The 24,799-nt window shown below is 38.9% G+C and overlaps 1 protein-coding gene across 5 annotated transcripts in view; it reads right to left on the reverse strand.

Annotated features, from left to right (window-relative positions):
* Window positions 1–5,160: 5,160 nt before the first annotated feature.
* The window catches only part of afap1 (actin filament associated protein 1), an 85,599-nt gene continuing 65,960 nt past the window's right edge, over window positions 5,161–24,799 (reverse strand). For 2 of the 5 annotated variants that reach the window (XM_058406192.1, XM_058406190.1), the window contains exons 7-18: window positions 20,140–20,232; window positions 18,292–18,367; window positions 14,794–14,943; window positions 13,496–13,707; window positions 13,273–13,418; window positions 12,933–13,068; window positions 12,056–12,232; window positions 11,323–11,443; window positions 9,012–9,176; window positions 8,238–8,428; window positions 7,932–8,096; window positions 5,161–6,861 (exon numbers count right to left, since the gene is read on the reverse strand). In XM_058406192.1, the coding sequence (XP_058262175.1) occupies window positions 6,835–6,861; window positions 7,932–8,096; window positions 8,238–8,428; window positions 9,012–9,176; window positions 11,323–11,443; window positions 12,056–12,232; window positions 12,933–13,068; window positions 13,273–13,418; window positions 13,496–13,707; window positions 14,794–14,943; window positions 18,292–18,367; window positions 20,140–20,232 (1,659 nt within the window). In that variant the 3' untranslated portion in view covers window positions 5,161–6,834. The remainder of the gene's footprint in view (window positions 6,862–7,931; window positions 8,097–8,237; window positions 8,429–9,011; window positions 9,177–11,322; window positions 11,444–12,055; window positions 12,233–12,932; window positions 13,069–13,272; window positions 13,419–13,495; window positions 13,708–14,793; window positions 14,944–18,291; window positions 18,368–20,139; window positions 20,233–24,799) is intronic. The other 3 variants (XM_058406191.1, XM_058406194.1, XM_058406193.1) reach the window with 3 other exon arrangements.

Here is a 24,799-nt window from a genome sequence, read left to right on the forward strand (position 1 = left end):
ACTGCAGTGTAAACAATCAGAGGTGTTTAATGAATATCAACGGCTGTGGATAGAACTACTTGGAGAGTTTCACGCCATCTCTGATCTGGTCAGCTTTCAGCAGTAAGGAATTAGTGTTAATGAACTCAGACACTGACCTCTTAGTTCCACAGGAGCTCTTGGTTGCTGTTTCAGAAAGGACTTCTTCTTCTTTCGGCTTTTCCCTTCAGGGGTCTCCACAGCGAATCATCTCTCTCCACCTATCCCTATCTTCTGCATCCTCAACACTTGCACCCACTAGCTTCATATCCTCATTTATTACATCCATATACCTCCTCTTTGTCCTTCCTCTTTTCCTCCTGCCTGGCAGCTCCATGTCCAACATTCTCCTACCAATATACTCACTCTCCCTCCTCTGGACATGTCCAAACCATCTTAATCTGGCCTCCCTAACTCTGTCCCCCAAACGTCCAACATGAGCTGTCCCTCTGATGTACTCGTTCCTAATCCTGTCCAACCGTGTCTCTCCCAAAGAGAACCTCAACATCTTCAGCTCTGCTACCTCCAGCTCTGACTCCTGTCTCTATCTCAGTGACACTGCCTCTAAACCCTACAGCATGGCCGGTCTCACCACTGTCCTGTACACCTTCCCCTTGATTCTCACTGAAATCTTTCTATCATGTTTCAGAAAGGACATTATCAACATTTACATTATTTCCTGTCCAGTGTCACCCAAATGAGGATGAGGTTCTGAGCCTGGTTCCTCTCAAGGTTTCTTCCTCAGATCACCTCAGGGAGTTTTTCCTCACCGCCGTCACCTCAGGTGACTGCCTTGTGATTAACAGTCGGATTTCACCCTCGCTTCATTCAGAGTGATGCAGCGGCACTTTAGTCCTCCGGTCTGTCCACTTCTCACCTCCTCTACTCAAACAGATCAGCTCCCAAAACTTCCACGCTAATACCTTCTCATGGATTGCTGACTAGCCGAGTATAGCTCGAGTGTTGCATTCTGGGATATCGCTGTATTTCTCATTTTTCTGATGTTAAAACAGTGACTGAGAAAAAGAAGCTAAGAGCAAAACTCTGACCTGGTTGACATGGTAAACAGCGATGTAACTGACCTAGTGCTAACATTAGCATACATGTTGTCACTCTTTGGAGTTCAGGGTGGAGTTTTACCTTTAACACTCCTCAAGTTAGAGGAGAAGAATCTTAAAGCATTTCTTCATGAAAAAATGCTCCTTATCTGTCTTCTGTCCTTTCACCAGCTTGTGAAAAGTCTCTTGTCCTGTAACAGAAACACACACACACACACACACACTAATCAAGACACATGGTGTGAAGATTAAAAAGCTTACCCAGTTTGACCCTGAGCTCTTCTTTAACAGTGAAGTGTTAAAGTATGAAAACGTTCCTGACCTGCTGTGTCCTGTCTACAATAACACACACACACACACACACACACTTATTCCTTCTCATATGATAAAACGGAATACTTTGGAGCAGCCAAAGTCACTGCATATTAAAATAAATGGAGTCTAACATATGGAGGCTCTGATTACAGCCTGCTCTAATATCTCACACTCCTCAGACAAAACAACACTCAGGAGTGTGTACAGGAGCCGTGTGTGTGTGTGTGTGTGTGTGTGTGTGTGTGTGTACTGCCCTCTACTGGGGCAGCATCTCTATTAAAGCTGGACAAAAGGAATAAAGTTACAGTATTTGGAGCAGAAATATTTAAACCACCTATCAGATGTGTGTCAGTGCCAGGAAAAACAAAAAGGTCAATAAATAAGTCTTTTATAATTAATCCCAATAAATGTAATCTCTAATCCCAGAGTTTTCACATTCTATAGAGTGACATTTTAAATGAAATAAAAATTAAAAATTATTCATCTCAAACTACAGCAACAATTCTATTCAATTTTTATTTGTTTAAAGAAAGTCATACTATTAATCTTGTTATAATTTATATTTTATATTTACATTTAATTTATATATTAATAGTTACATTAGTGTGTAGTTACCTGTATTTATTTATTAATTAATTAATTAATTTATTTATTTATGTATTCATTTATTTATTTACCTATTTGTTTATTTATTTCATTTGTTTATTTATTTATTCATTCATTTATTTGTTCATTCATTTATTCTTTCATTTATTTATTTATTCATTCACTTATTTACTTATTCTGAGTTTTTTTTTTACCCTAGAGATGTTAGGACTTTAACAGGAAATCAAGTTTAAATTTAGTTTATAAAACCACAGTAAAGGACACTGCGATTAAACACATTCTTAATATATTTAATAAACTTTCTGACCAGTGGATCATGTTGACCAGCATGTTGTCCGCCATCCTGTTCATTCATTCATTCACACAACAGCAATCCACTCACTTCACATTTATCTGATATATTTTGTGTTAGAGAGCTGTACACGCGAGGGAGAGTCACTGCTGAATATTAATGAGAGGTCATGAATATTAATAAGTGTTAATAACCCGCCCCCTAACGGCTCTATGTGGAAACTAACAGATAGTTCTAACTGAAAGACTGTTTATTTACAACACTGTGTACATTAACATATTTCCGAGCACAGACAGACAGACAGACACACACACACACACACACACACACAGACAGACACACACACAGACAGACACACACACAGACAGACAGACAGACACACAGACAGACACACACACAGACAGACAGACAGACACACAGACAGACACACACACAGACAGACACACAGACACACAGATACAGACAGACAGATAGACAGACAGACAGATATACAGAAAGGCAGACATATAGATACATAGATATGGACATACAGACTAGATAGATAGATAGATAGACAGGTAGATAGATAGATAGATAGATAGATAGACAGACAGACAGACAGACAGACAGACAGACAGACAGGTAGATAGATAGATAGATAGATAGATAGATAGATAGATAGATAGATAGATAGATAGATAGATAGATAGACAGACAGACAGACAGACAGACAGATAGATAGATAGATAGATAGATAGATAGATAGATACTGGATAAAAAATGAGCATTTTCTTATACACACGTGCTCTGAGGAAATGAAGGACATGACAGCAGTCTAAAATTTTTCTCCTTACAAAAGGTTTTTAACTTAAACTTCCTTTAATTTTTTAAGAATATAAAACTTTACATTAAAGTGCCTCGATCTTTTCCCACATCTGATCTCAGAGATTAGACCGAAAGTATAAATGAAATGACGTCACCTGCCGTTATGCTGCGCCGTGTTCACGTGCGTGTCATTTTCTTCATCATATTGATCTTCTCTGGGACTAAAATGTAGATTTATTATAATATTATAATCTAGCACGCATTGAGGAAACCTGATGTTTGAAGCATGAGCACTGAAGCAGCGCTTCAAGTGGACATGAAGGAGTACAGTGAAGGAAGTCTCCAGCTCTCTCCTGCCTCCTAGTGGAGCTGGCCTGTAATTACACCAACAGTAAACACAAAGGAAAACTAACACCGTGGTGGAAAACAAACAGGAGGAGAAAAGGCTTCAGTGTTTAAATCTCACTCCAGTCAAAGTAGGAGTGTGAAGTTCAACTCTACTGAATGTCCCTCAAGAGTAAAATCTTTACCTGGAGCTAACCTCAGGAGCAGTGTCTGATCCCAACAACCATGAGGAACAGCAACACACTTTATCTTCTGATTGTTTTAATTACAATTTTATTATGAAGCTTTAATGAACATCAGTAACAAGAAGAGCAGAAATACCTCAGAGGTGTGAGCTGTGTTTGCTTGTGTGTGTGGTTGAGTGTGTGTGTGTGTATGTATGTATGTGTGTGCATATGGTTGAGAGTATGAATGTGTGTATTTGTGGGCTAGTGTGAGGGGGGTGATTGTGTGTGTGTGTGTATGTATGCATGTATGTGTGTGTGTGTTTGTGGGTGAGTGTGTGTGGATGAATGAGTGTATGTGTATGTATGCATATGTGTTTGGTTGAGAGTGTGAATGTGTGTGTTTGTGTTTTTGTGGTTAGTGTGAGGGGGAGTAGTTGTGTGTGTGTGTGTGTGTGTGGGTGAGTGTGATGGGAGTAGTTGTGTGTGTGTGTGTGTGTGTGTGGGTGAGTGTGATGGGAGTAGTTGTGTGTGTGTGTGTGTGTGTGTGGGTGAGTGTGATGGGAGTAGTTGTGTGTGTGTGTGTGTGTGTGTGGGTGAGTGTGATGGGAGTAGTTGTGTGTGTGTGTGTGTGTGTGTGTGTACAGATACAGAAATGAAGGCCAGACAGAGATGAGGTGTGAATGCAGTATTTATTTCTGTGTACAGAGTTTATGTTGCCGAGTCAGCAACAGTCCAAAGCAAAGCAACAACCAAGTAGAAAAAGTCTTTAAGGTGCAAAAAACAACGTTTTTTTAAACCCTTCCCACCCCTGAACCTCGACCCTTGACCTCTGACCCTTCCCACTGCAGCAATACTCATTACAGTTCACATTTATTTCTGACCGCTGCTCTCCTGATGCGTGTGGTGAGAAACACTGGACTTGTACGGAGGGACAGAAGAGACACTTCAAAGAGACACAGAGAGAGAGCAATCACGTCACCCAGAGACTCGGGCTCCTGCGAGAGGACGAGCTAGACGTTTCCTCAGATACGACTCGGATGCTAGACGTTTCCTCAGATACGACTCGGATGCTAGACGTTTCCTCAGATACGACTCGGATGCTAGACGTTTCCTCAGATACGACTCGGATGCTAGACGTTTCCTCAGATACGACTCGGATGCTAGACGTTTCCTCAGATACGACTCGGATGCTAGACGTTTCCTCAGATACGACTCGGATGCTAGACGTTTCCTCAGATACGACTCGGATGCTAGACGTTTCCTCAGATACGACTCGGATGCTAGACGTTTCCTCAGATACGACTCGGATGCTAGACGTTTCCTCAGATACGACTCGGATGCTAGACGTTTCCTCAGATACGACTCGGATGCTAGACGTTTCCTCTCACGCGAGCGGACTGCAGACTCACGGGACTGACATCAGTGAAACAAATCAGGAGGATATTTACACAAGCTTTAACAGATTAAAATGTGTTTGTTAAATAAAAATGCGAAGCTGCGTATGGACAGTGAGAGTAAATGTGCCTCGGGTGCGAGTACGCTGGCAGTAGTCTCGAAAAAAAAAAGGCTTATTATTTGTTTCTATACGAAGCACCAAGTGTTGCCGCGAGCCTCAGAGCCTCAGGAGGAAGAGCGAGGACTCGACAGCACCAGTGAAACAAAAACAAACACACCACAACACCACCAAATACTTAACATCCTGCTCTCGGATCGGACGGCGACACGGACACTTCAGAGGCTGCGACACCGTCTTAATGCTGGTCTCCATGGCAACAGCGTGAGCAGAGCGAACTAGGACCCAGCGGAACACATGCTGTGCTTTTATACTGTTTAAAGGGGCAGTTTGTAACTTTTAATACATCGAGAAAATGACCAGGCTGCTGATGTTTAACGTTCTTATTTTTCACATGGCTCAGAATCTAGCTCCGCCCCCGTTTAATGCTTCACTATAGAGGGCCAGAGATGAGAGGTTAAACCACAGCGCTGCTGAATGCTGCATTCTGATTGGCCGGACAGACGGTTTATGTAACATTATCGTTTCTATGGTAACGACTCGTCTGGCGTCCGCTCGTCTCAGCCCAAGAGTAAACAGATTTAAGAAAGAAAAGCGTATAATCGTTGACACTAAGGAGAAAAGTGTTTATTTAATGTTTGTGGGAGGAGCCTACAGTGTCAGCGCTTCGTTTCAGTCAGAGGTGAAGCTTTAAGTTAAAGTTTTCCGACGTCTTCAGGACAGAGAAGTTTACGCTTCAGGTTTTTTGGCAACGTGACAGGTTTAATTTCTGTATTCATTTCAATAGAGAGAGAGGATACAGAGAGACCGGTGAAGGGAGGAGTGTGTGTATCTGCTGTAACGTCAGTGAGAACAGGAGCTGAGTCGGTTCCTCTGCATTAAATGTAACAATAAACGGATAAAAATCTCCAGAAGTCATTGTTGTAAGGCGTCGCTGTGGTGTAAGAGGAATAGAGCGCTCTAGATGATGGTTTATTCCTTACGTCTGACCCTCTTTACTGAAGCAGCTGTAACATGTACAGGCTCTAAAGGGGATGTGGAAGATTACAAACGGCTCCTTGTTTCACTCTGCCTCGCCTCGCCTCTTCTCTTCCCCTTCCCTATTATACACGTGGTTAAATTAAACAACACCATAATGATCAGAAAGCTCAGCTTCTCGTTGGTACATGGTTTTTACATTTTAACCAAAAAAAAAAATCCCCCAAAAAAACCTTAAAAGCAAAGCAAAAAATAAAAAAGAAAGAAAAATTAAAATCAAGACCTGGCATGAGGCCAAATAAAATGCTGTATAAAAGCTTTAAATATCAACACAAACACAGAGAGAGAGGCTTGCATTTAAACATTTACAAATAAATACTTTCAAAATGTTTTTTTCTTCTTTGTTTTTTCCTTTAAAATGTTGGATGGTTTCTAGCCGAACGCTGATGGGTCAGATTAAAAAACAAAAACAAAAACAAAAACAAAAAACAAACAAACATAAGGTTTGTGCCAGATTCTGACCCCTTTAACGGTTTAATCTCCGCTCACTGCAGGACGGCGAGCTCCTGTCCACACGTCCTGACCTCACACTCGGATGTTTTCCTCCGCCTCGTCTCTACTTCTCAGTCGCTTTGTTCTCAATCTCTTCTGTATGCAAAGTTTAATAAATACAAACAAACAGGAAAACAACAACAATAAGAATCAAAAAAAAAAAAAGGAAGCTGAAAGTGAAGAGCTTTACGTGCCGGATTTCATCTCCCATTCCTGCAAGAGACACACACACACACACACACACACACGGATTAATGATGCAGTGTGAGACAATGAGATGTGTGCAGTGAGACCTGAACACATGGATTTGGGAAACAACTCCGGATGCGGTCGGAGGAGTTCAATGAGTTCAGTGTGGTTGGAATTCTGGAAAACATCCAAACATTTGGAAACCAGATTGAAAACTCGAGGACGGACGACACGACGATATAATATCGTTACTGCGATAAATTACGGCACTCTTTTCTGATATATCACCAGGAAAATATTTATTCGATGTTTTTTTTTATTTGCAATAAATAAATAAAATTATAAAAAAATAAATTAATAAATTTGAAATATAACTGACATGATTGTAACATTTAATGTTTAATATTTATAATAAAATTGTATTTATTTATTAAAATTAAATTAATTTAACTACTTTTTTCCCCCCTCTTTTTCTTGTTTAATTTTTTTGTGCAATGTTAATGATGTAATTTATTTTAAATAAGTGAATAATCTATACACTAAATAAAAATATCGGCATTATTTAAAAAAAATTCTAAAAAAAATAATTGGGACGCTTTTTCCTTCTTAGAGTTGTTTTTCAAATATTTTCTAATATTGTCTATTAATTTATTAATCTTCAAATTAAAGTCAATTTTTAAAAAATATATAACACAATTATAAGTTTGATAAGAAGCAGCTGCTTCGATTTACTTTTAAAAAAAAAATTTATATTATACAAATGTAAAAAAAAAAGAGTTCACATTAAACAAAAGCATAATCATTTTTTAAAACATTTAATTTTTTTTTAATCCTATCCTAGATTAAAAGCAGTTGATGTAATGTTAATATTTCCTTCAGGATAATTTATAGATTTTTTTTCTTTCTTCATCTAAAGGATTTATTTATTTTCTACACATAAATTTTTTCATTTGCATACTCATGAATATTCATGAGCATGTGCACTGCAATGAGTAAAGAGGATAAAAATGTGGATGTGTTAAGTAATTTCTTGGGCATATTGTATATATTGTGTTTGTGTGTGTGTGTGTGTGTGTGTGTGTGACAGAACTGACCTTGGCCTTCCTGAGCACATGGCCTCGTACTGGAGGGTTTTTCTGCGGTACTTGGCGTCGCAGTAAGGAGGCGCTGTTGACTGGCAGTGAGCAGGTCTCAGTGTCGCTGGTGTCACAGCTGGAGATGGGCGAGTTGTCCACTGTACGCCTGACCGACACTGGAGACTTCACACACACACACACGCACACACACACATCACATATACACACTTACAGCTGAAATCCTACGATCCAGAGTTTTCACTAATTATATCTAGTGTTAGAAAATATTAACTCTATGTGCTCTCTGGTGTCTCCAGCACAGACCTGTGGACTGGAGCTGCTGGTCTTGGGTTCGATGGTCAGTCCGAGGGTCACTCCTCCACTTAAAGCTTTCTTTAGACTCTCCTTCACCTCCGTCAACTCCAGCTCCAAGTTCACTCGCTCCTCCTCTTTCAGCTTACACTCGTCCTCCACTTTCTTCAGCCGCTCTGTCAGTGAAGCCTGAGAGCGCTTACCTACACACACACACACACAACACACACACACACAACACACACACACACACAGAGAGAGAGAGAGAGAGAGAGAGAGAGCACTCCAATTTATACAACAGATACAAGCAGTTCATTTTCTACATTCCTGATACACAGCCACTACATTCTGCCATCAGGACACAGTCTAGATTAGCTGCAAATGTAATGACACGTCAGTACCTCTAGGTGGCGCCAGATGTACCAGAATCGGTTTGTATTGTGATTTTTCAATAGTAATAAAAGTTAAAGAGTTCGTAAAATGAGATCCACAAAATGCTGAAAATTAGTTTCTAACTTTTAGTTAACTATAAAGGGCACAATCTTATATAAAATAAAATAAAATAAATATTATTATAGTAATAAATAAATGTAAATATAAAAAGAATTTAGTATTTTAATAATAATAATAATAATAATAATAAAATAAATTATTAATAACTATAAAATAATAATAATAATAATTATTATTATTAATAATACTTCATTAATCTATTTATTTATTTGTTTGTTTGTTTGTTTGTTTGTTTTTCATGTCCAGTCGTGATGTGGGCGTCGTTCTCCTCACCGGTGCTGTTCTCGACGGCTGTGCGCAGATCTCTCCTGTCTTTCTTCAGCTGTGTGAGACGGTTACGGATCTCCTGCTTTCTTTTCATCAGCTCTTCCTCTTTCGCCTGGAGCCTCTTAGCGTCCGCTTCCACTCGGTTCTTCCCGTATTTATACTGATCCACACCTACGCAGGGAAAACAATCAGCATGACACTTAAAACTCAGACCTCCAGATCTTCTATCCTCTAAAACTCGCTTTTACGTCAAAATGGAATTTAATATGGGGAGATCTGACGTGTAATGCTTTAAAGACGCCAAAAATCCGAGTCTGCTCCTGTTTTTTCTTCTGTCCATGTTGATGACTGAGTGTCTTTGTCCTGTCTCACTCCACAGTGGAGGTTAATATGAAGCTCATATGAAACCAGACACTCAGGATTTTAATCATTTGTATTATTTCTGTTTTTCTTTAGACTACTAGGGGCAATATATTCATAGAAAAGATCCAAATAAACATAAATGGTTATTTTTCCCCACAGAAATGTTTGTATCTTCAGAGTAAATGTTGATCTCAAACCCATTCCTGCTCTCTGAGATGCTCTGAGTGTTTGTTCATCTAAAAAGCAGTGATCTCAAATCTGATCTTTAACCAGTAAAATTCTGCGTAAGGTTCTCCATCAGAGGGAGAAACACACGTCTAAAACACACTGAAAGCTAAACAGAGTCATTTTAGATCAGACTCACAGCCTGAACATCATTCAGTTATTTATACTGATTAAAAAATGTCCAATATTTATTATTTCTGTGGTGAAATTGTTGCTGAAATGCTTAGTAATAATAATGTAGTAACAACCAGCACTTTGTCCTCCATGTTTGTTTTCCTCTCTTGCCTCACAGCCTGTGACCTGATTGGTCAGGAAGGATAAAAAAACAACAACCAACAACCCCAGAACTAAAAAGGAGTTGATTAGAGTTAAATTCTTTACAGGATGTCTGAGAATTTTTACAAGAGGAATTGTCTTCATAAACATGGCCTGTTAACAGTGGTGAGTGTTTGTGTGTGTGTGTGTGTGAGAGAGAGAAAAAGGGAAAAAGGACAGAGAAGAGAGAAAGAGGATGGGAGGAGAGAGAGAGAGAGAGAGAGAGAGAGAGAAGAGAGAGAGAGAGAAAAGAGAGAGCAGAGAGTGAGAAGAAGAAAGAATATGGGAGAGGAGTGGGAGAGACAAGAGGGAGACAAGGGAGAGAAACAGTGGCAGAGTGGACAGAGAGAGAGAGAGAGAGAGAGAGAGAGAAAAGAGAGAGCAGAGAGTGAGAAGAAGAAAGAATATGGGAGAGGAGTGGGAGAGACAAGAGGGAGACAAGGGAGAGAAACAGTGGCAGAGTGGACAGAGAGAGAGAGAGAGAGAGAGAGAGAGAGAGAGGAAAAAGGATAGAGATTGAGGAGCAAGGAAAGGAAGAGGGTTGAAATTGAGAGAAAGAAGAGAAAAGAAAAAGGGCGAGAGTATGGAGTAGGAGAGAGGAGAAAGAAGAAAGAGGAGAGGAAAAGAGAAGAGAGAAAGATGACAGGCGGGGAGAGAGAAGAAGAGAGAGAGAAGAGAATGAGGTGAGGAAAGGAAAGGAAAAAGTGTGGAGAGAGAAAGAGAGAGAGAGAGTGAGGGAAGTGTGGGGAGAGAAAAAAGGAGAGCATCATAGGATGGGGGAGAATGAGAATAGAGATGAAGGAGAAAGGAAAGGAAAGGAAAGGAAAGGAAAGGAAAGGAAAGGTTAATTTGGAAAAGAGACAAAGGGGAGAGGGGACAGAGAAAGAGGAGAGAGAAAAGAGTGCAAGGAGAGAGAAAAGGAGAGAGAGAGAGAGAGAGAGAGAGAGAGAGAGAGAGAGAGCAATGGAGAGAAAGAGGAAAGAAAAGAAAAAGAAAAAGGAGTTTAAGAGGAGAGCAGACAATGGTGTGTGTGTGGGTGTGAGAGAGAGAGAGAGAGAGAGAGAGAGAGAGAGAGAATCATACGTAGATGTGTGTGAAACCGTACCGATCCGTTAACACAGGGAACATCATCATTTTTATGAGAGGAATGGTCTTGATAAACGAGTGGTGAGTGTTTGTGTGGATGTGGATGTATGTGGACTCAGTGCCCGTCTCTGGCGGTCAGTTCGGGGTGAGCGAGTTTACTAAGCAGCGTTACGCCTGACAACATCAACCCACAAGAGCAATTATCATTCTTCTGCACAGGCTTTCCTAGAAAGAAGCGGTGGGTTGAATTAAGTGGGGTCGTGTGCACAGACATGGAGTCTGCTCAGGACGAGTGAACGCTAAATGTCCAGGGACACGGTTCTCTTACTCGAATTGTTGCGTTTGACCGGAGCTGAGCCATTGGTTCCGTTGGCCTTTTTGGGTTGGTTCTTATCCAGCTTCTGTTTGGCAGCTAAACCGTTGACAGTCGTGGCTTTCTTTCCCTTCATCTGTTGACAGGATAAACACACACACACACACACACACACACACACACACACTATAAGCGATCGTTCAAAAGTGTTATGAGTCAGCAATTAAGTGTAATTAATACAAGCTCTATAAATATAATAGGTGCAAAAGTTTGCACACCCCTCATCAAAACTATTCACATCTATAAATGTAGTTAAATATATAAATCTGCAGAAGTGATTTATTGTTCCTCCCTGTGTGTATATACTCAAGGTGTATTCCTGCCTCACTCCTGGGATAGACTCCAGGATCCACTGCCTCAGGGAAGACAAATAAATGAATGAATCCTTGGTATATCGTAGAAGACAGGGTTCGAGGCAGGAACACACTCTGAATCACTACAAATCTGTAATTTTATCAAAACTCTATGTAACGTGATTATTTAAAGGAATTTAAGGAGCTCACAGATGCCCATAATTGGTAAGTAGGATTTTGATTGACAGGGACAGAGAGAGTATGCCCCGCCCACCCAGAGTTAGTGTTTAGTAAATAGATCACCATTCTCAGATAAGGATTCAGGAAGAGGATTTAATTAGGTGCAGAGGAAAAGGTTTGAGAGTGTTATACAGCACTGAGTCTGAGTTAGTCACCTGAGAGGAGGAAGAGGAAGCTGAGGAAGAAGAGACAGGTGTTTTGTAATGGCCAGAGGAAGCAGGAGGCCAGCTCAGTTTGGACGAAGAGCAAGTCTCTGCTTTAGGGGAAGGCATGTTCTCGTAAAGCTCAGCGTTCTCATAGTGCGCCTCAAGAGAACCGAGATGTGGGTCCTTCTGAGGTAAGCAAGAAGAGGAGAGGAGAGAGGAGAGAGGAGAGGGAGAGAGAGAGAGAGAGAGAGAGAGAGAGAGAGAGAGGAGAAAGGAGAGAGAGAAGAAAGTGAGAAGAGAAAAAGAGTATGGGAGAGGAAAGGGAAAGACAAGAGAAAGAGAGAGAGAGAGATGAGAGAGAGTGAAAGGAAAAAATATGAAAGTGGCAGAGTGGACAGAGAGAGAAGAGTGTGTGGTGAAAACAAACAAGGAGAGAAAAGAGAGAGAGGGGGAGGAAAAAAGGATAGAGATTGGGGAGAGAAGAAAAGAAAGAGAGTTGAAAATGGGAGAAAGAAGAGAGAAAGAGAAGAGAGAGAGGATAGGACAAAGGAGAGAGAAGAGAGTGAAGAGAGAGAAAGAGAGAGAGTGAGGGAAGTGTCAGAAGAGAAAAAAGGAGAGAATAAGATGATGGGGAGAATGAGATCAAGGAGAAAGGAAAGGAAAGGAAAGTTTGGAAAAGAGAAGAAAGGAGAGAGTGGACAGAGAAAGAAGAGAGAGAGAAAAGAGAAAGAGAGAGAGAGAGAGAGAGAGAGAGAGAGAGAGAGCAAAGGAGAGAAAGACGAAAGGAAATTAAAAGAAAAAGAAGTGTGAGAGAAGAGCAGACAATCATGGTGTGTGTGTGTGTGTGTGTGTGTGTGTGTGAGAGGGAAGAAAGAATCAGACGTACGTGTGTGTGAAACCATACCGATCCGTTAATGCAGGGAACGTCATCGTAGTGTAGAGCCACGCCCGAGGGCCGAGCGTAGCCGTTCAGAGGGTTATCCAGGTACGGGTTTGGGGAAATGGCACGCTTACTGGTGAAACTGGGAGCAAACAACACCATGATGTTCAACAGTGTTATAATGAAAGCTCTCAGACATCGACAGACACTGGGTGCAAAAGTTTGTGCCCCCATGTTTTGTTTCCAAATATTAACACTAGACAATATACTGTATATATGATATATATGATATAGAATATAATAAATAAAAGACGCAGAGAGGCAGGTCAGATTCCTGACTCCTCACCAGAAGGACTGCTTGGCCAGCTGGATGACATTTGCGGTGGTTTCTACATCGATGTAGTCGTAGTGTAGAGTGGCAGGGTCTGTTGTAGAGCCCGTCTCCGCCAGTAACACCCCCAACCACCGACCCATGCTCTCAGAGGACGATGCCTAACACACACACAGAGTTAAAGTCAGCCCTTATAAATCATCAACAGGGCAATTCACAGATATACCAGAGCTCCCACCTCCAGCACAGCCACTTCCTGTCCGTTCCTCAGCAGCCTAAAAGCAAACGGGTGTTTGGAGTCCAGCCCGGGGATGACCTCACACCCACGCAGGGGCAGTGAGGCCATGTGGGTCTTCAGATCCTCCCGGTCCTTATGCAGCAACAGCTGGTTATCCTTCAGCCGACACCATCGCTCTCTCCAGCGGTTGTTGGACAGCACGTTCAGATATCCTGCCGGTGACGGAGAAGGAGAAAATAAGCACATGGCAAGAGGTCAGTTCAGGTCAATTAGGATTTAAAATGGGTTACATAATGATGTTTCACACACAGTGAACATCAGAACTGGCAGCATTTGTTTTTTTTCCATCACACAGCCAGGTTGTTACCCAAATCATTATTATAATTTTTTGCAGCTATCCTTGCTAATTTAAGTTTCAGTTTTTTTTTCACTCTATCATGTAACATCAACTGAGGAGAATCAAAGCAAAGCAAATCATCTGCTTCATCCAAGACATATGAATCGAGCCAAACACGTCTTATTGTTTATTAGTGAGCTGCTGCTTGTGTTGTATCAGAGAATGGAGTAACACTCAGAGGAAAGAGAGCATTATTCGCCATTTTCTGTATACATGAACTCACAGATGTGCTCATGATTGGCTATAGATAGACAGCATGCCCCGCCTACCCAGAAATCACAGACAACAGTGTACTATACAGTATACATGAAACAGCCATAACATTATGACCACCTGCCTAATATTGTGTTGGTCCCCCTTTTGCTGACCCGTCCTGCACTGTGTATTCTGACCCCTTTCTATCAGAACCAGCATTAACTTCTTCATCAGTCTGAGCAACAGTAGCTCGTCTGTTGGATCGGATCACACGGGCCAGCCTTCACTCCCCACGTGCATCCATGAGCCTTTGGTCGCTCATGACCCGGTTCACCACTGTTCCTTCCTTGGACCACTTTTGATAGATACTGACCACTGCAGACCGGGAACACCCCACAAGAGCTGCAGTTTTGGAGATGCTCTGATCCAGTGATCTAGCCATCACAAATGTCCATTTTTCCTGCTTCTAACATCAACTTTGAGGACAAAATGTTCATGTTCTTGTTTAATTAGATTATTATTAGGGTTTAATTCTATCATTCATCTACCACACAAGTTCCTGTAAACTAGCTGCTAATTAAAATGAACCTGAAGTTATTAGATGTTTGCCTCTGATCTGTCCCTCAATCCGTATCTTCATCCTGTCTACACTCCCATCATCATCATCATCATTACATTACATCCTAACCTCATCCCCTGGTCTTACCGCTGGTGGGGACGTCCTCCTCTGCCGATGAGGTCTGTTCATCCGTGGATGGCTTCTTCTTCCCCAGGCTGATGATCTTAGTGATCTTCTTCCCTGCCACCTTCCCCACCGTGCCTTTCTGCTCAGTCTTAGAGTTCTTCTTTCCTTTAGCTGTCAAAAAAAAAACAGATTTATGTGCACCTGAAGTGCATTATATATTATTATATAAATACACTACAGTGCCAAAAGTTTTGTGACGCCTGCGTTTACATGCACATGAATGTAATATGGAGTTGACCCGTCATGTCTTTATGGACCTTGCTTTGCTCACTGGTGTACAGTCATGTTGGAACAGGAAGGGGTCATCCCCAAACTGTTCCCACAAAGTTGGGAGCATGAAATTGTCCAAAATGTCTTGGTATGAAGCTGAAGCATTAAGAGTTCCTTTCACTGGAACTAAGGGGCCGAGCCCAACACCTGAAAAACAACACCTGAATTCAATGATTTGGAGGGGTGTCCCAATACTTTTGGCAATAGAGTGTATATTACAAGATAATCTGAAAATCCCTGAATGATGATGGGTGCCAAGTCATCCCAGGACACCATCACAACACACACACACACACACACTGAACAGTTTAGAGATGCCAATCAGCCTATATTGCATGTCTTTGGACTGGAGGAGAAACCCAGAGGAACCCAGAGGAACCTCCCAAAGCACAGGATGAATGTGTGAGATAAACAGTGTACAAAGTGCTACAAATAGTGCTACAAATACAATAATTAAAATGTTAATTTTATTTAGCATTTTAGACAATAAACAATGTCACAAAAAAGAAATGTCTGGGTGATTTAGATGCCTGATGATCAAAATGAGGAAAAACGCTTGAAAGAAAATGTAAAGGTGTGAAAATTAAATATCATTTCTGTGTATTCTGTATATGCTGTATTTTCTGTATCAAGGATAACACACTCCTTGTCATGCTGTTAAAGGAAAATAATCAACAACTGGGTGGAATGATGAAGCAGAGATACAGTCCACTTCAAGAGCGATTATTCTCCTGTTACAGCAAGGGTTATTTATTCCTTTTATACCACAACAATTTGCCAAAAATTACACATATTATATATTAAAACACAGCCGTTTTTATAGGTTTATAGATAGGTCAGTGTTTTTTTAGTCTGAGACACAATTTAGTTCCTTCTCTCACTTACGTTATGAAGAAAACTTCATCATATCAAGAGTTACACACACGTTTATGTAATATTAGATCGTTAAAACTCTCTGTGAAGAAGCTGTTACTATAGAAACGATGACACTAGGCATTAACGTTTATAAACCTGAACATTAATCAACACCTTCTGACCAATCAGAATCCAGGATTTAACTGATGAGTGTAGCACTTTAAAGAAAATGTGTCCTGAGAGAAAAAGAGACATGGACAGAGTGCACATATATGAAGAAGGGTGGAGAGAGTGCACATATACAGAAATAAAGAAGAAGAAGAAGAAGAAGACAGGCCACGAAAACCATTGAGACGTTTGGCTGAAGAAGATTACATCTGTGCTGGCGACTTCTTTAATTAAAGCTAAGCTCATGTGTGCGCTGATCCTGCTACAGTAGATCCAGGCCCGAGGGCAGAAACCAGAGACGCAGATGCGAAAGCAATTCAGCTTCTTTTATATGACTTCTATTGCATTTCTCTCTGTTTGAACACGAGGAAAAAATTCGGCGATCAGACTAATTTGATTCCACGTAGTCCGAGCAGTTGCACGAGCTGGAAAGAATGTGGTTAATTGAATGAATCCATGCGGCGAGCTGTTTCTTTATGCCTCCTCCTCGTCCTTCTTCTTTTCGAGGGCGGTGTCGGGGCAACCGGTGCGACGTAGGCACATCTGGAGCAGTCATTACGCTCCCAGACGCGAGATTAGATAAGCATGGATGATGAGGTTAAGGTTCCTCTGGGTAGTTAATGTTAAAATGACTACCAGCTTCTAGGTGTTCAGTCCAGCTCCTGGGTCCTGGTCAGTTTTATATTCAGAAATTAAAATAATAAATAAATTTAAAACAGTAACCACATCTAGGGGGAAAAAAAGAAAAAGTAAAAAACAAGACATGGTTCCTGGTTGGTTTTTGATCCATCCCCTTCACTCATCTGTGTTCACTTTAAAAATAATAGCGCATTAATATCGGTTTGTGGCTAGGAGACAAGAAAATCAATCCCACAAATCATGCTAGCTGCACAAATCTAACTGCACTGGAATTCATCCCCATTAGACAATTCTTCCCCAAAGTCCACAGGCTGAAATTCCACAAGCCTGAAGCAGACAGAGGTTTAATCCTCGCCTGAGCGAAGGCTGGATAAAAAGAATCAAATTATCTCATTTAAAGATCATCCCCTGCTCTTGTCTTTGGCGTCGCTCGGACCGAGGTACCGTCGACGTCAAACGAACATGGACTTCGTCAAAATCAGCTTGTACGTATTTCACTCAGGAGACAGGCCGTAAAGTGGCTCAGGGACTTAAGAATTTCGGGGCTTTTGCTTAACTCTGGGCTGTAAATGACATTAAACTGGTTACTTCTAACATCATTTTTTCAGACAGCACGCTTCTACAGTCAACAGCTAACGGTAAAATTTTATTTTTGGCCGTTTAGGTCAATATTTTCCGCTCTGTGGTTATTTTCTAATGATGTCACTTGCAGGCCCACCCACCCACACACACACACACACACACACAGACTAATTCTCCTATCTGATGTTTGTACGGACCGGTTATGTCTTTACTACTGTATACTTTGTGTAAAGTTGTAAAAAGTCGTAAAGTAGCATGCTGTAAAGTTTTAATGCTTTAAAGTTTGAATGTTGTGAAAGTTGTAAGATTTTGTAGCTTATAAGATTTTGTAGGATGTTGTAAAGTTTTCAAACAAAACATAGTATGTCGTTTTTAGCATGTTGTAAAGTTTTTGTAGCATACTGTAAAGTTCTGTAAAGTAGTATACTGAAGTTATGTAGTATTTTGTAAGATTATGTAGGATGTTGTAAAGTTGTGAAGTTTTATAGTATGTCATAAAGTTGTCATGGTTTGTAGTATGTTGTAAAGTTTTTGTAGTATACTGTAAAGTTGCAACATTCTGTAAAGTTTTTGTAGTATACTGTAAAGTTGCAACATTCTGTAAAGTTTTTGTAGTATACTGTAAAGTTGCAACATTCTGTAGTATACTGTAAAGTTATGTGGTATATTGTGAGACAGTGTAAGATGTTGTAAAGTTGTAAAATTTTATACAATGTCAAAGTTGTAATGTTCTGTAGCATGTCGTAGAAATTGTGTAGTATACTGTAATGTCATGTAGTATGCTGTAAGATTTTGTAGGATGTTGTAAAGCTGTAATGTTTTGTAGTATGTTGTAATATTCTATAACAAAGTTTTGTAATCTATTATAGTAATCATGTTGTAAAGTTATGTAATCTATTATATCTATTCTTAGAATCTAGTTTTGAAATGAGTTCTAAAGTTTACCTGTCTCTTTTCCATCTGAGATTCCGTTTTCATGACTGGGCTCTCCATCAGAACTCGGTCTGTCACAGGACAACTTCTGCAAAAGTCCATAAATGTAAAACAACAGATTAAGATCCAAAATATGCAGCCTGTTTCAGTTACAACGAGTGAATATACAGATGAGAAATCAAAGAACAAATGTTGGTGCAACAATTTATATGAAGGCTGTATAAATAAGCTATAGAAATATAAAACTTTACCACATACCACAAAACCATGACACCTTTACAATTCACTTTGGAAGCCTTGACAACAAACAATGAACTTCACATTACAACCAACTATAAAACCTTGAAAACTTTTCAACCTACTAGCAAAATTTATAACATATTACAAAACCAAGACCTTTAGACAATATTAAATAATACAAACCTTGACAACAAACGGTCAACTTTAAATTAAAACAAACTACAAAATCATGACACCTTTACAATGTACTACCAAACTTTACAACAAACTACAAAACTGTGACACCTTTACAATGTACTACCAAACTTTACAACAAACTACAAAACTGTGACACCTTTACAATGTACTACCAAACTTTACAACAAACTACAAAACTGTGACACCTTTACAATGTACTACCAAACTTTACAACAAACTACAAAACTGTGACACCTTTACAATGTACTACCAAACTTTACAACAAACTACAAAACTGTGACACCTTTACAATGTACTACCAAACTTTACAACAAACTACAAAACTGTGACACCTTTACAATGTACTACCAAACTTTACAACAAACTACAAGACACCTTTACAATGTACTACCAAACTTTACAACAAACTACAAAACTGTGACACCTTTACAATGTACTACCAAACTTTACAACAAACTACAAGACACCTTTACAATGTACTACCAAACTTTACAACAAACTACAAGACACCTTTACAATGTACTACCAAACTTTACAACAAACTACAAGACACCTTTACAATGTACTACCAAACTTCACAACAAACTACAAGACACCTTTACAATGTACTACCAAACTTTACAACAAACTACAAGACACCTTTACAATGTACTACCAAACTTTACAACAAACTACAAGACACCTTTACAATGTACTACCAAACTTTACAACAAACTACAAGACACCTTTACAATGTACTACCAAACTTTACAACAAACTACAAGACACCTTTACAATGTACTACCAAACTTTACAACAAATTACAAAACCGAGAACTTTACAACAAATTACAAAACTGTGGCAATTTGAGCATGTACCACAAAATTTTTCAACAAACTTTATATTCATGTTGCAAATTTTCACAACTTTACCACATACCACAAAACCATGACACCTTTACAGTACACTAACAAACTTTACAACAAACTACAAACCTTAAAACTTTTCAAAATAATACAAAACATTACAACATACTACAAAATAACGATCCCATGGTATGTTCTTCACACTGACCACATATCAACCCAAATCTTCATGGCTCCAGGAAAGCTTCAGGGATGAGTTTAATCGATGTAAAGACATACTGAAACTGTTCTTGTGGCTCGAGACCCTCGTCACATGTCTGGATTTATTACATGAGTATTATTTTTAACAGAGAAAAGACTAATGAACATCTGTTTGCTATTAAGTGTGTATAATTATGGCTTTGGCACACAGTGCCAGTGTAAATGTTGTGTGTAATTAAAGGTATTAAAAGAGCCATAGAACTCTCTGTCTCTGTCTCTCTCTCTCTCTCTCTCTCTCTCACACACACACACATACCCACACACACACTAATAAATGATAAATAATAAACAATCGATTTGTTTTTTCGGACTTTACCTTTTCCAGCTCGGCTTTGTTAAAGGAAGATCCAGACATGGCTCCATCAGAGTCCACTGCTCCGTTCCCGTTAGCACACACCTCTCTCATCACCTTATACAGAAAACAAAACACACACTTAGGAGCTGTAACACACACACACACACACACACACACACAAACACACACACCTTATCCAACATTAACACCCCCAGTGTCGTCACAAAGGACTAAAACATTGGCACCCCGGCTATATTTGGGCTGGTTACTGGTTTTTCATTACACCAATGTAATGAAAAATAAACAAGTAAATAATAATAATAATAATAATCATAATAATAACAATAATAATAATTTATTATTATTAATAATATTGAATAATAATTATTTATTACTTTAATTATTAATAATGTATTATTGTTATTATTATTATTCAGTGTAAAAGGTAACTTTATTCCTAATTGTGTTTTTAAATAATGAATTTTAAGGTCTTTTATAATGAATTAATGAATTATTGAGTTTTTTTATTAAATTAATTATTAAATTTTGAGGGTTTAATATATTAAAACAATTTTGAGATTTTTTTTATAATGATGACCGGGATTTTAAAGAAGAACTTAGAAGCTTAAATTCATTAATTTTAAGGTGTTTATTAATAAAAAAAATTAATGAATTTTTAAGAGATTTTCTTTTAGAACTGAATTTTAGAAGTTCAATAATAAATGTAGAGATTTCAAATATTGAATTTGGAGTCTTTTAATAATAAATTTTGAGAATTTAAATGATGACTTTTGAGTTTTAATAATAACTTTTTTAGGGATTTTTAAAAGTATGATTTTTTCCCCCCATTCCTTACTATTTCACTTCACAACAATTCAAATAATTGACTACTTGTGCCCAAAAATGTTTCTGGGGTGGACAAGGTAAAATCACACGAGTAACAAATTTCACAGACTCATTCATGATTCTATAAAAGCTTCATTCCACCATGCAGCACACAGCGGTGACACTTCATGCAGTCAGAGCTGTTCCATGCATCAGTGCTCTCGCTGCAGTCCGCATGAATGACACATTCAGGTATAAATCCACACCACATCACTTCATACAATCAAAGCCAGAAACAATACAGACATTCTCTCAACTCAGGAGGGTCAGGAGGGTCTCCTTAACCCAGGGTTCAGCAAGTGACGTCCAATCAGCTTCATGATGTTCACAGCATGAAGAGCAAACACAGAAGGACTTCTTCATCTTTAAATGACAAAATACTGTATATCAAAGTATTTCATTTACATTAACCAGTGTGCAATTATATGTGAAATCTGTAACACTGAATCCTGACCTCAACCCCAACGAACACCTATGGGATGAATTAGAGCGGAGACTGTGAGCCAGACCTTCTCGTCCAACATCAGTGCCTGACCTCACAAATGCACTTCTAGAGGAATGGTCAAAAATTCCCATAACCACACTCCTAAACCTTGTGAACAGCCTTCCCAGAAGTGTTGAAGCTGTTATAGCTGCAAAGGGCGGGGCAACTCCATATTACATTCATGTGCATGTAAAGGCAGACGTCCCAAAACTTTTGGCAATATAGTGTACTTTAAAGCTCTAATGCACGGATGCACTTGAGAATGAGTTCAACTTCCGAGTTCCAAGTTACGTGCAATGCAGCATGAATCCTGACGCATCAATGACGCTGTGATCAAATGAAAATAGCTCCGCCCACAGGACAACTGAGCTACTGATTCATTATTGTCCTCTACAGGACAAAGTGTATCAGTGAATAAAATCAAAACAACTAACCACAGTAAACTGGGTTGTGTGTGACAGTCTTCTTCTTTTTTCTTCTTCTTCTTATAATTTTGTGCTGTTTACCAGGACAGTAAACAATTTACTGGAATCTTGCCCTTCATGAGGAAAAAAACTCCAGACCTCCACAAAACTTTTTAAAAGGTCACGGAAACCAATAAAGGGTTGATCAAAGGGCCGTGATCAACGTTTTGTGAATTCTGGGTAGTGTGTAAATGTCTTGTGTTTGACACGTGATATAAAGGAAAGATGCGGGACGTAATAGTGTTTCTTCCATTTACCGGTGATTTACACGCCCCCTTTGTCCTGATTGGTTGTGGTGTTTCTGAGACGTTGAGCTTTTTTCAACGACTCAATACACACTCCAGTGTTTAGTCTAAAGGAAAAGGGAGCGAAATTAAAAGCTTGAGATAGATTTTGCTAATAGACATAAGAAGAAATGTTATTAGACAGGAATAAATGTCTCTTTGCGATATTTTGTGCCACAGCACCATCAAGGTTGATGTGTGTTATCGTTTCCATAGCAACAGCTCATTCAAGGGGACTTGCAGAATGGATTATGTAACCATGGCTGAAGCTTTGGGACCCATCAATATTTAGCAACAGCAGTGATACATGTCGAAATATTCATTAACACACACACACACACACACACACTAACAGGCAAACCAAAGCAAGGTGCAGAAGCAGACATCCACACAGCTCTGACTCGGCATGTCTGTATAGCTGAAGCACAGCAAACACACACACACACACACACACAGCAATGTCTTACCACATCAGCCAGAGGAGAGACAGGTGACAGGGAAAGGAAAAGAGAGAGAGAGAGAGGAGAAGAAGAAGAAGAAGAAGAAGAAGAAAGCCAGGACCTCCATGTCCTAGCCTGACCAAATAGCAGGATCAGAGGAGCTGTAGACAGAACAAAATGCTGAACCAGGAAAAGAAAAAAAACATCTAACAAGAGAATTAGTCCTGGAACAAATTTACCAATAAGGCTAACATTTTCCATAAACAGGATGTTAGCTAATAATTACTGGGATGCAGCTTGAATAAAGTCCCGAAGCTAGCGGCGGTGGAATGGAGAGAGGAGCTTACTTCACTTCTGCGTGAAGTCCATTGTTAAAGACTGAGGAACGTTTCCCGCCGGACTGCTAACACTCCTCGTCATATGAAAGCGGTTATGTTCTAGCGCATTGCAAAAGAGATGGAGAGCGACAGTAAAGGAAGGGTGGAGAAGAAAAAGTGAGCTCTAATACATCTCACACACACGTGGAGTGTATTCCCTCACACATTACGCCGCTAACGATGTGGAGAGAACGTGCGTGTCTTCACTGATGGCGTGTAAAATGAAACGTGATAGACAGGACGGGTGTGGGATGGATTTATGTGGGATTGTGGGATAAAAAACCCTGACGTTTATTGCTCCAGTATGCTTTCAATACACAAAGTATCGCTGTTCCTAAACACAGATGGTGCCAAGGCAGGCTTTCACACCCACAGGTCAATAAACACACCCTCATTACCACACGCAGATGAGGAACAGACTCGGCTTCATCGCAGTAATGCCCAGTACACCCACGGAGAGCTGGCTCTGCAGATGTTACGCAAAGTTAAGCAGACAAACGCTGTAGCGTTCTTTAATAAATAAAATGTTGACCTTGTTGACAAATTGTTGTGTAGTGTAGGATGAAGAACACGTGCAGGGGGAGGTGCAGTTTCAGGAAAATAATCAACTACATGGTGCGTGGTGAGGGTGCCCAAACCTGCTGTTTATTATTCTGTGTGTTTACTATTCTGTGTGTTTATTGTTTATTATTCTGTGTATTTATTATTCTGTTTGTTTATTATTCTGTGTTTATTGTTTACTATTCTGTGTATTTATTGTTTATTATTTTGTGTATTATTCTGTTTGTTTATTATTCTGTGTGTTTATTGTTTACTATTCTGTGTATTTATTATTCTGTGTGTTTATTATTCTGTGTTTATTGTTTATCATTCTGTGTGTTTATTATTCTGTGTTTATTGTTTATCATTCTCTGTATTTATTATTCTGTGTGTTTATCATTCAGTGTGTTTATTGTTTATTATTCTGTGTATTTATTATTCTGTTTGTTTATTATTCTGTGTGTTTATTGTTTACTATTCTGTGTATTTATTATTCTGTGTGTTTATTATTCTGTGTTTATTGTTTACTATTCTGTGTATTTATTATTCTGTATGTTTATTGTTTATCACTCTGTGTGTTTATTGTTTATCATTCTGTGTGTTTATTGTTTATCATTCTGTGTGTTTATTGTTTATTATTCTGTGTATTTATTATTCTGTGTATTTATTGTTTATCATTCTGTGTGTTTATTGTTTATTATTCTGTGTATTTATTATTCTGTGTATTTATTATTCTGTGTGTTTATTGTTTATTATTCTGTGTATTTATTATTCTGTGTATTTATTATTCTGTGTGTTTATTGTTTATTATTCTGTGTATTTATTATTCTGTTTGTTTATTATTCTGTGTTTATTGTTTATCATTCTGTGTGTTTATTGTTTATTATTCTGTGTGTTTATTATTCTGTGTATTTATTATTCTGTGTGTTTATTGTTTATTATTCTGTGTATTTATTATTCTGTGTATTTATTATTCTGTTTGTTTATTATTCTGTGTTTATTGTTTATCATTCTGTGTGTTTATTGTTTATTATTCTGTGTATTTATTATTCTGTGTATTTATTATTCTGTTTGTTTATTATTCTGTGTTTATTGTTTATCATTCTGTGTGTTTATTGTTTATTATTCTGTGTATTTATTATTCTGTGTGTTTATTATTCTGTGTGTTTATTGTTTATTATTCTGTGTGTTTATTATTCTGTGTGTT

The sequence above is a fragment of the Hemibagrus wyckioides genome, linkage group LG13 (genome assembly GCF_019097595.1).
Source record: "Hemibagrus wyckioides isolate EC202008001 linkage group LG13, SWU_Hwy_1.0, whole genome shotgun sequence".
In the NCBI taxonomy this organism is placed as follows: Eukaryota; Metazoa; Chordata; class Actinopteri; order Siluriformes; family Bagridae; genus Hemibagrus; species Hemibagrus wyckioides.